We start from the raw sequence: 12,592 nt of genomic DNA, 5'->3' as shown, positions 1-12,592 counted from the left end.
TAGTACCCTTTTGTTAAAAATGTTGAGAAAACAGGCATATTTAGTTCCATCCAAAAATCCAGTGGAAGAGAGAATGACTGAACAGAAATTTATCACTTTTTGTACTGTATGTGAAAACAAGGCTCTAGAGATGATGTGTCACCTAATTATCGTGTTGATAATAGATCTTACCATTGTTCTACTTTAAATATTTCTATAGTAATGGTTAGTGTTATATACTCTATTATCTTGCTAGGGTCTGTGATTGTATACTTTTAGTGTTGTGGACAGCATTTTGGGTATCTATATCACTTCTCCTGTTCCTCTTCTGTTTTCAAGTGGTGCCTGGGAAGAATAATTGTGTGTTAGCCAAGGTGACTTATATCCTGTTTCTTCCGTTCCATCTGTTAATGTATTTTATAACAACCAAAATAATCAATTATTGATAATATAATATCAATGGGTAGATAAGAAATCTACTCACCAAGCGGCGACAGGGGAACACATACACAAAAGGATTTAATCATTTTGTGTGTGTGTGTGTGTGTGTGTGTGTGTGTGTGTGTGTGTGTGTGCGCGTGTGCGTGCGTGCGTGCGTGCGCGCGCCCGCGCGCTCCCCTCCCACTGCTTGGTGAGTAGACTTTTTATCTATCCTTTCATGTTAATGTATTTTGTATTTAAATGCTTTAAAGGTGGTTTTAACTATTAGTTTGATAACTGGTGAGGGAAAGTAATGCTAATACTGACATGTTAATGTCTCTTGGATAATTTTCAGCATGCACAATGCAGTGTTGTTTTACAGAATAAGCATTTATGTTAAAGTATAGTGTAAGAATGTTATATATTTTCATGATATTCAGTTGGGGCATCTGGGGAGCGGCGGCGTACTGTCGGTATTCCATTTGGAAGGACTTTGTTGTTCACAACAGCTATGCCTGAGGTACATTGGTTGTTTCATGATCATAAGTATTTGACTCAGTAGTGTGGAATAGTAGTTATAAAAGCTCGCGTAAAAATGAGTGTTCTCCAGTGCTGTCCAGCTCTCCAAATAATGTGTTTGAAGGTTATCAAAAGCTTTCAAACTACTGATTGCAGAATTTCATTGGCTGCAAAGCACAACCATGACTTCTGCACCTACATTTGTACTCTGCAAGCCAGTTTATGGTGTCTGGTGGGGAGTACATTTTGCACAAATGTCACTTCCCTTATTGTACGTTCAAATTGCAAATGATGCACAGGAAGATAGATTGCTTGTAGTCTCAGTTCCCTTATTTTATCTGCAAGATCAGTGCTTTTACTGTCTTGAGATATCTAGGCACAACAGGTGACCCATTCTCAAAGCCTCAGTTTTCATAGTATCCAGGCTTCACAAAAACATCTTTGACTAGAGCATTGCCCCTGAAAGCCAGACACTGATAATCTCTCAGTTTTTTGCTGAAGGAAATTATGAATTGAATTTGGTTTTTCAGAAGATATAACACAGTACTACTCTCTTCAGCATCGGTGGAACATAAGCTTTCACGTGCAACAATATCAGTTCTGCAAAAAATAAAAACACTTTTTGCAGATGTGTTTGAAAAAAATGATTGTTTTCAAAACTATTCTAAAAGCAACAAAAGGTGAATTTGTTTTACAAATTACAAAATATTGAAACAATAAATGTTTTTGTATCTGAAATTTATCTTTTATTCTTACACTCATTCATTCACAAATGACAAAGAAATACTGTTATTTCTCATTGACAAATAATGAATAATTTTATCTGTGTTTGATAGTCTTCATTTGAATAAACCTTGTCTATATCTGCTGTCAATCCTATCTGGTAAGAGTCCACGGTTGATCAGTAATACTCAAGTGTCTGATTATGAGGGTTTTGTAAGCCACCTCCTTCGTGGGTGGACTAGAGTTCCATAGGATTCTTCCTGTGAATCTCAGGTTGGTATTTTTCATTCCTGCAGTGAGTTTTATCTGATTATCCTACTTTAAATCCTCCGATATAAGTCATATAGGTCTATAGACATGTTTGTATCTTCATCAACCTCTCTTGATGTCGGGAATGATTTGCGTATTTGTTGCTTGGAATATTTCATTCCTGCAGTGATCTATGGTATGGTGCTGTTAGAAGAAAAGCAATGTTTTTTGACATACTCTTTGTAGATGTGTGTAGGTATTCCATCAGGTCCAGTTGCCTTTTCTGTGTTGTGCAATTTTAGTCGATTTTCTGTCTCACAGTCACTTATTTTGGTATCTGAAATTTATGTGTTTCTATGACAGTTAAAAGGAGGAACTGCAGTACAATCTCTTCTCCCTATCTTTCTCTCTTTTGATGCCTTTGTGATCCCTGAGTGTCTGGGCGGATGACTTCAATCCATTTTCTAGTAAAAGACCACAGCTTCTGTGGACGCTCTTCTTTTAACGTACTGAAATGTTTGTCAAGAATTAAAGTTAAATTTTCAAAAATCTCACCAAAGCCATTGATACTGAGTTTGGCATATCCATTTCTGTAAATGAAGGTGGACAACAACATTGGAAGATTCATATAAACTTTAGAGCTGTGGTGTAGGTGATGAAACCCTATTGGAAAAGGAACTTGGGGGTACTTTTAACTTACAGCGGATATTTTCTTCTCGGTTATATTGTCTTCAGTTTTTGTGGTAACTCTCTGATTCACTAAATTATGTCTTTGTAGTTTGCTGTGTTTGAAAAATGCTGAAACCATTGGATGTAATGAGCAATTCAGTGTTACCTCTTTTAGCGTGAACCTGGAGGTGAGCGGCTGTGGCTGACAAAAGTTGCGCTATTTGTATTGAACAACATAGAAGAGTTTGTGTGGGACCAGTACGCCAACCACATAGTACGAACTGTGATACAACAGTTAGGAACTCACGCTAATAATCATGAGGAGTTAAAAAAAGTGTTGGTGAGGTATTCTCGTGTGTTGGCTGGTTTGCCTCAACTTAGGGGTAAGTAAAAGTTGGTGTTCTATGTTTTGTAAACTAAATAAGTGCTGTAATATAGTATTGACAGTAATTGGTGTGAAGAAATTAGTTTTATTGTCCTAAAGAGTGACACATTTGAAATTAAAAGAATTTTCAGTCATGTATATTTAGACAAAAATCACTTACACAGTTAATATTTTGATGAACCATAGGCAGTGTTTTGTACTTAAGTGCTGGGCTTGCCCTCTTGAAGACTATCTCAAATGCAAACAGCATGTACCTTGTAGGAACAAAAATTCACTGTGGGTTGTTGTATAAAACACTGTTGATATTTGTATCACATCAAAATAGAATAAAAACATGACACATCTATGATAACTTACATTGTTTTTGTCAGAAACAACAGACTGGTGTGTTGCAAGAGGTGTGTCTGTCTATGTCTGAGATTCTGGTGGTGGCCAGTGAAAAGTATTTCACTGTGGAAGATAGTAAGACAGTCCCTCCTTTCACCCATTGTGCAAATGTCAAATGACAGATTTTGAGAATTGATCGCTTAGTAGTAAAAGAGCTGAAGTTGCTTAGTTGTGGAAAGGCATAGGAACCAGATGAGATATCTATAAGACTCTACAAAGATTATGTGAAAGAACTTTTCCCCTTCCTAGCAGCAGTTTAACATATATCGCTAGAGCAATGAAGGTATCTAGCGACTGGAAAAAAAGCACGTCATTCATGTTGTCAAGAATGGCTGCAGAACAGTTGCACACAATTATAAACTTGTGTCATTGATGTCAATCTGTTGTAAAATTATGGAACGTGTTTTATGCCCAAGAATTATGATGTTTTTCAAGACTGAAAATCTCCTGTATAAAAATCAACAGGGATTCAGCAAACAGAGCTCTTGTGAAACTCGGCTTGCTCTGTTCTTAGATTATATCCTTAGCGCTGTAGGCAACGGCACATAGTTTGATACCATGTTCCTTGACTTAAGTAAGGCATTTGGCACTGTTCCCATATTGCTAGGTAGTGAAAAAATTATGAAATTTTCGAGTAATGGACCAGATTTGCAGATGGCTTCCTTGCAGGTGGAACTCAACACATATTTTTTAACAGAACAATATCAGCAGATGTAAAGGTAATTTCCAGAACCGTTATTGTGTATAGTGTGTATAAATGATCTAGCAGAAAGCGTCAGATGCTCTTTAAGACTGCTCGCAGACAATGGGGTTGTCTATAAAAAAAGTGACAATTTGCAAAATTATCTACAGAGGATTGATGAATGGTGCATGCTCTGGTAGTTGACCATGAAGATAAATAAATGTAACATATTGAGCATACAATGTAGATGTAGATAAATAAGAAAAGAAAGCCACTACTGTACAACTGCACGATAGATGGGGAAACTGCTGGAAACAGTGTCAACCATAAAGTTTCTGAGTAACTATCTGGAATGAACTTAAGTGAAATGACCACATAAAACAAATAGTAGGAAAAGCATATGCCAGATTGAGAGTCATAGGAAGAAGAGAAATGTAATTCATTCCATGAAGGAAGTGGCTTATAATGCACTTGTTTGACTGATTCTTGAGTATAAAATGTCGTATCCAAACACCTTCAGCTCTCTAAATTTCCAGTTGTATTTTGCTCTTGCTACCAGTTTCAGTGTTACGTTATGCCACCTTCAGTCCCCTGACCGACATGTACCTCTTGTACGATAAAAATAGGCGCCAGCATACAGTCACTGGTATCCTGTAGACTTCTGCAGGATACCAGTGACTATAAGCTGTCCCCTATTTTGATTGTGCAAAAGATAGGATTGTTTCTACACATCGGTCAGGGGGCCTGAAGATGGTGTAATTTAATGCTGTTACTGGTAGCAAAAGTAAAATGAAACTCGAAATTTAGACAGTTGAAGATGTTTTGATTTGACATTTTACAATGAACATCTTTCAAAAGATGAACTAACAGATTCTTGAGTATTGTTCATCAATATGGGATCCTTACCAGGTAGGGCTGATAGAACAGGTGGAAAAGATACGACGACAAGCGGCATGTTTAGTCGCGAAATCTTTTAATTGGTGTGAGATTGTTACCGAGGTGCTTAGCAAACTCCGTTTACAGAAGTTACAAGAGAGGCCTTGTGCATCATGGAGGGGTTTACTGTTGAAATTTTGAGAGAGAGCTTTCTGGAAAGAGTTGGGAAACATGTTGTGTAATGACAATGATGAGAAAATTTGAGAAATTAGAGCCAGTACAGAGGGTTACTGATGATCATTTTTACCGTGCACTGTTCACAAATGGAACAGGATAGGAGGGATCAATTAGTGGTACGAGTAGTAGCCTGTGCCATACAAAATTAGGTGGCTTGTAGACATGCGTTTTCCATAAAAAATGACATTAGATGAGTGTTGATTAGCGTATATCTGCTGCCATAGGTATTCAAATTGAACAGAAAAAATGAAAAAGTTTTTAAAACAAGACTTGAACCAGTCTGTCTTGGGGACTATAGGTGTCAGGATTCGAAAGCAAGCTGCCCGTGTGACAGTGAAGATTCTACCACAGAGCCAGGAGAACCGTCAAAAAATCATCCTACCTCTAGAGAATTAAAGATGCTCAGAGGACTTCAAAGTTTTTTAGAGTTGCATCAAACTGCTTTGGTGTATTGATATTTTTGTGAACGTAACATACCATAAATGTAAAAAAAATGCAATGTGCTCTCCTTGTAAGACTGAACTTGGGCTCGTATGAACTCACTCATGTGTACATGATGACAAATTTGTTGCTGTATTGTGTTACTAAATCATACCATATGTGTTTTGATTTCTGATGAGACACTTTCAATTGTCATAGGCTTCTTTTCCTTATGTAGTTCTGAGCGTAGTCTCATTTCATTTAGTTCTGAACAGAAGTAGGTGGCAAACGTCAGTTAAAATTCCTATCAAAATTTGCATGTAAAACATTTGATAAATGCTCGTGTTGGACAGTTTACTCTATTCTGACAGTACCCCATTTGTTTTCAGATTTTGCAGGATCAACACTGCCTTCAGGGTTGTTGCAGGTGTCGTTACAAGCATTGGGCGAACACAGCAAACCTCTCATTGAGCGTCTTTTAGCTGACGTATTTAGAGATGAACGTGCAGAAGACAGTGAAAGCGAAGTTCCCACAGAATTGTCATGCGAGGCAAGTTGTCGACTTGCTGAAGCAATTGTCGCAACTGTTGCTGCACACCATCCATCCCTGCTGACAACTGTTCGTAATCAGCTGTCACATGGACGTGTTGCACTACTTTCTCTTCACCCAACTGCGAACTTCTTTGTCCAGAGGCTGCTGCAAAACTGCTGGGTGCCGTCTGAGGTGAGTGTCTTTCTACTGCATTGATGTATTAGTGGTCAGACGTTGGTAAGATATATGTTGAAAATCCCAAAAGTGCCATTCTGCTTTAACCAGTGATGTCATCATATGATTATTAATTTGTTTATGTAGATTGTGGTAACTATCGGATCTGCAATCAACACAAGGTCTGGGATAGGTGGGAAAGTGGTAATTTTGTCTCGACTTGGCAAAGCCGAAGAATGTGTCATGACAGTCTTTTAGAAATGCGTTATGCATTCAGTAGTTATATTTACATCCCTGATGAAAGCCACTATTTAGCCACTTTAATAATATTTTGAAGGCTTTAATAACAAAACAACCCATCCAAGATTCTCATATTCTCTCTGTGGTCCTGATACTTTGATAGCTAAAATAGAGATTAAAATTCCATGCAATGTTGTTTGGGTAATACTCCGTATCAGTTGTTGATATAAACCTATAATTGGGTCCTTATACCAACCACCAGATACCCCCTCCTCACTCCACTTCCCAATATAATTGAAACTTCATCTCCGTAAGTGTGGATGGGTGCTGAAAGAGAGTATTAATTGTCTTCCAAGCTACTTAAATCACATAAACAACTACACTTTGAACCTTCTGTATTCACAATTTCTTTTATAACATCACCATCTTTCACAACACAGGCTGTTATACTAAGGGAGAATCAAACAATAGAAACTCTTCAGTTGGAATATCGGGTCTGAACTTCTGGAGATGGTGGTCGTGTGTGCGAGGTGTGCTTGCATGAATGAATGTATGTGTACATTCTTTTCTTAAGAAGGCTTTAGCCATAAGCTAATGTGTGTCTTTTTGTTGTGCCGGACCGCAACTCAGCATGTTATCTTTATCATGAGTAACCATCTGTTTTTGTACTAAGGAGGTTGACAGGTTTATTAAACATACGTAGCTTGTGCAAGATCAAGAGAATAAGTACATCTTTTTATAAGCCAATTTGACAGTCATTTTTCATGACATCTATTGTAGCAATGACCTTTCCTTTCTTTTTCCTAGTCTTCTGAGCACTCTCAAAGCATAATGCCAAGGAACAAGTGACCCCGCACAGCAGATGGAGTCGCTCACTTGTCATGTCTCATGGAAATGATGAGTTAAAGTCGTTCTCCTATCTGCACATATCATAATAAAATCTCCCACAGTGAGCTGTCTCAATACTTACTTATTACTAAACATCACGAACATCTTTCATCATTACAAAAGCTTGGAAGCGGGGCATGCCCCCCTAAAAATTTCAGCTCACACTTCGGTCTAATAGTCAACAACATGGCCTATTTGAGAATGCTCACTTTTAAACTGGTTTTAATTAGCATGACTTAGTTCCAGCAACAATGATTACCAAAATACGAAGGGCAATGAAAACATGTTGGAAGATTTATATATTAACTAGAAAAGATGCTGTAGTGTTGTATCTCAAGGAAGAACTTGAAACTGTTAAATCTTGATGGATTATGTATAACTGTAGTTAAAGTTTAGAATGATAATTGACCAAGCACTGGCTAAATTTATGCCTAGTAGAAGCATTTGTGATTGGAGAGAGCTTACATAGTACACAGGTATGTGATGAAGCTTCTAAAGAAACAGCAACTACTGCACAATAGGTGTAAAACAAAGCAGAGAGCTAGAGAGGTGCTAAATGAAATCCCTTTAGCTGTAAAAAGACAATGCTATAATGGAATGTTAAAGACAGCTCACAAAACCCAAAGAAACTTGGACCATTGTGAAGCTGTTAATGGCACAGTAATTAGTGTTCAGATACTCATGGATGGCAAAGGATGTGAAACTGAGGATAACATTGTAAACGTAGAAATGTGTACCTCCATTTTCCAATGAAGGAACAAGGTATACTGCCCTAGTTTAACACTCGCACCACAGCAAAGGTGAGCAATATAAATGGCAGAGGCATGCTAAAATCACTAAAACTGAACAAGGCCCCAAAGCATGAGGAAAATTCCATTATATAGAATTTGCATCTGAGGTAGCCTCCGTTTTAACCATAGTATACCATAGATCCCTTACACAAATGGCTGTGCACAGTAATTGGAGGAAAGCACAGGTCACACCCATCAACAAGAAGGGTAGCAGAAGTGATCAACGAAAGCACCATCCAATCTCATTGACATTCATCTGTTGTAGAATCTTAGGACACATTCTGAGTTCAGATATAGTGATTTATTTCAAACACAATGTCCTCCTCCGTACCAACTGTAATTAATTCCAAAAACATTGGTCTCATGGACGGAACTTGTGCTTCTTGTATGTGATATTCTAAAAACCAGGGATCAAGTCAGTCAGGTGGATGCAGTATTTATTAACATTTGAAAAACATTTGACTCAGTACCATATGAATAGTTACAACAAAAGGACTATAATAACGATGAACTTGCAAATTGCGATTATGGTCCCACATCAGTTGAAGAATATTTCAGAACAAATGAAAATTTGTGCCAGTTGCGAGCGGTCACCTTAACCTCTTTGGTTATCTTCCAGAAGCAGCCACTATCTCCATTTGTCTTTGTGTCTACTCTCCCTTGTGCTCCTGGAAGTGTGCTTGGATAGCCAATCTGGTTAAGGCAACAATTGAGAAAACCGGGTTCAAGTCTCAGTTTCACATAAATTTGCATTCATTCTTTCTGAAATATTCTAAGCTGATATAGAACCATAATCGCAATTAGCGAGTTCATTCTGTATTGAAATATTATGAGGCGGATAGGTTGCTACTCACCATATAATGGAGATGTTGAGTCACAGACAGGCACAATGAAAAGACTGCTGAACAAGTGAGCTTTTGGCCAAAAAGCATTCTTCTAAAGTAAACACACACACCCACACACACACACACACACACACACACACACACACACACACACACACACACACACAAAAAACCACAACCACTGTCTGCAGCCGCTGACACCTGACTGCGACCAATACACTTGATGGGAGAAGCGATCTGGGTGGTGGGGTAAGGAGGAGCCTGCGTTAGGAAGGGGGAGGGGTGTGTGACGGTAATGTGCTGCTTGTGTGAGCATACAGGGGTGTGGTGGGTCGGGTCAGCTAGGTGCATTCATGTGGTTGGATTGGAGGGGGAGGGGGAGCAGAAAAGGAAAGAAGTGGGATGTTGATGGAATAAAAGGCTGTGTAATGCCAGAGTGGGGGGAGGGAAGGGGACATGTGAATGAAAGGCAGAGACTAATGAAAGTTGAGCACAGAAGGGTTATGGGAACATAGGGTATATTGTAGGGAGGGTTCCCACCTGCACTGTTCAGAAAAACTTGTGTTAGTAGGAAGGATCCAGATGGAACAGAATCTGAAGCAGTCATTGATGTGAAGAACATTGTGTCAGGCAGTGTGTTCAGCAACTGAATGGTCCAGCTGTCTCTTGGCTACAGTTTGTTAAAGGCCATTCGTGTGGACAGACATCTTGTTGATTATCATGTCCATATAGAACACTGCACAGTGGTTGCAGCTTGGCTTTTAGATCACATGACTGCTTTCACAGGTAGCCCTGCCGTTGATGGGATAGGTGACGGTCATGACCAGACTGGAGTAGGTCCCTGTATGCTCACGCAAGCAGCACTTCTACTCTGCTGTCCCTCCCCCTCCCTGACCCAGCCTTGTCCATAAGGTGCCTTGCAAGTAGAAGCACCCATGTGAGCACAGATGTGAATGCAATCACACACACCTCAACATGTTGAGGAACAGCCATCCATCTACATGCTTGCCTCTACTTCCATGTAGGGCAAGCGTATTAGCACGGCACATAGGCACAAGTTGTGTAGGTATAAATGCAACTTTACCTCACCACCCAGATTGCTTCTCCCGTCATGTGCAGTTGCTCGCAGTTCGGCCTTGGCGGTCAGAATAGTGGTCGTGTATGTGTGAATTGTGCTTGCGTGAATGTGCATTTAGATGTGGTGTCTGCTTTAGAAGAAGCCCTTTTGACCGAAAGGTGGATTGGGAGAAGGAGAAAAAGTCTTTAACAAGTTGACTGCCATCTCAAAGATGGTTACATCAGTCTCTCCTCCATATCAAACCTACCATCCACCAGCAATACCTCCACTTTAACAGCTGCCACCCATTCCACACCATGAAGTCCTTTGCATGGAGCATAGCCACCTGTGGCTGCCCCATCTGAAATGACAATCAGACCCTCGCCAAATATACCAAGGGTCTCACTGAGGCCTTCGCAGACCGAAATTACCCTCCCAACCTTGTACAGAAACAGACCTCCTGAGCCTTATCTTTCCATTCAGCCAGCACTTCCCAGAATCCCACCATCCAGCCACAAAGGAGCATTCCCCTCGTGACTCAGTACTATCCAGGACTGGAGCAACTGAATCATATTCTCTGCCAGGGTTTGCAATTCCCTGCAACGAGGGATGTCCTACTCATTATCGTTCCAACCTCTCCTACAGTGGTATTCCGCTGGCCATCGGACCTACACAACATCCTCTTATATCATTAGTCCACCCTTGCTCCCAACCCCTTGCCTCATGACTCATATCCCTGTAATAGACGAAGAGGTAGGATCTGTCCCATACATACTCCCACTCCCACTCCCACTCCCACCACCACCACCACCACCACCACCACCCATTCCAATTCAGTCACAAGCATGACCTATCCAATCAAAGGCAGAGCTACCTGTGAAAGCAGCCATATGATGTAGAAGCTGAACTGCAACCACTGCAGCGCATTTCACGTGGGCATAATGGCCAATGACTGCGTGAATGACCACCGACAAACTGTTGCCAAGAGACAACTTGACAACCCAGTTGCTGAGCATGCTGCCCACAACAACATTCTTCACTTCAGCGACTGCTTCGCAGTCTGTGCCATCTGGATCCCTCCTATCAGCATCAACTTTTCTGAATTGCGCAGGTGGGAACTCTCCCTGCAATATATCCTACGTTTGCATAACCCCTCTGGCCTCAGCATTTGTTACTGTCTTTCACCCACGTGTACCGTATTTACTCGAATCTAAGCCGCACTCGAATCTAAGCCGCACCTGAAAAATGAGACTCGAAATCAAGGGAAAAAAATTTTCCTGAATCTAAGCCGCATCTGAAATTTGAGACTCGAAATTAAAGGGGAGAGAAAAGTTTTAGGCCGCACCTCCAAATCGAAACAAAGTTGGTCCATTGTAATATGAGACACAATTTAGGTCGAATGAATGACAATACAGCTACAGTAGTTTGGTTCGAGTCATAAGCTTAGCAGTTAAGCTTTACCAGGTAGCCATTGCTGTGCGTCAGGCGCTCCGTACCCTTCCTTTTTCACGTGCTTCATCTGGTTTGAATTGATGGATCTGATAAGTGGCGTTCTCTTTGTTTTAGGTGTTTACGTCACTCTAAGCTGAAAATGCATTACTGTACTGTGTCATGCATTGTTTGTCGCATTCTGATAATGCGTGTTTACGACCTGTCGCCGCTCGCGGCATGGCTTGTTTTGTGCACGCTACCGCTGCTTACAATTAAAAAACAAAAAAGAGGAATCATCTCATTAGCGAAACATTGGCAAGAGACTACTATTTTTTGTTACTTACTTTGCTGCTTTCTTCGATAATGATCAACAAGAACCAAATAATAGACTGTGTATGATAGAAGATGTTCTGAACGAGAGTTTAGCGAAAATTTTCCTCCGTTTGAAAATCTTTGCAGTCGCCTCTTTAGTACATTACATTCTGCACAGAAATTAGAGTCATCTTAGATTTAAAAATCTAGTCAATTGCTGTGCTTCATTTCTGACTGTACCACTATTAGGCATAAGAATAATACGAATATAAACATGACATGATATGCATATTCTTCCGCGTATGCTGTTGTATCACTCAAGTTTCGTAGTTTATTAGGCAGACAGAATTTAAATGAGATAGCAGCAAACACGAAACAATACGTGGCAAAATGTTTATATTCGTATTATTCTTATGGTAAAGAGAATACTGTATGTGATTCACAACACATAAAAGTTGCCATTAGCAACCATCTCTTCTTACAGGTAGGAAAAAATTCAGAATGTTGAGTTGGCCATATTGTCAAACATCCTAAACAGTCTTGCCAGTCGGATTTACGTAGTACATTGAAATGCTGCTGCATTTGAAGATGAACAATACGGAATTTGTATTTACTTCGTTGGATAATGTATGAAAATGCAGTGGTCGAAACTCGGGGAGGAGAAAAAAGCTCATCTTCCACCTTTTTTTAAAATTTATTTACTGACACGGAGGTTTTGGCGCCAGTATTTATCTTTGTGGCTGCAAAGCATGCCTGTGTAGCGCTACATATATTCG

At 39.9% G+C, this 12,592-nt stretch overlaps 1 protein-coding gene across 1 annotated transcript in view; it reads left to right on the top strand.

The window, feature by feature from the left end:
* LOC124798298 (nucleolar protein 9) overlaps nucleotides 1-12,592 on the top strand; it is a 54,174-nt gene that overhangs the window by 14,815 nt on the left and 26,767 nt on the right. The window contains exons 3-4 of the mRNA XM_047261630.1: nucleotides 2,735-2,942; nucleotides 5,936-6,270. Of these exons, the coding sequence (XP_047117586.1) occupies nucleotides 2,735-2,942; nucleotides 5,936-6,270 (543 nt within the window). The remainder of the gene's footprint in view (nucleotides 1-2,734; nucleotides 2,943-5,935; nucleotides 6,271-12,592) is intronic.

The sequence above is a fragment of the Schistocerca piceifrons genome, chromosome 5 (assembly GCF_021461385.2).
Source record: "Schistocerca piceifrons isolate TAMUIC-IGC-003096 chromosome 5, iqSchPice1.1, whole genome shotgun sequence".
Lineage (NCBI taxonomy): Eukaryota > Metazoa > Arthropoda > Insecta > Orthoptera > Acrididae > Schistocerca > Schistocerca piceifrons.
Note: the sequence above shows the minus strand (reverse complement) of the source record. Positions and strands in the feature narration are given on the sequence as shown.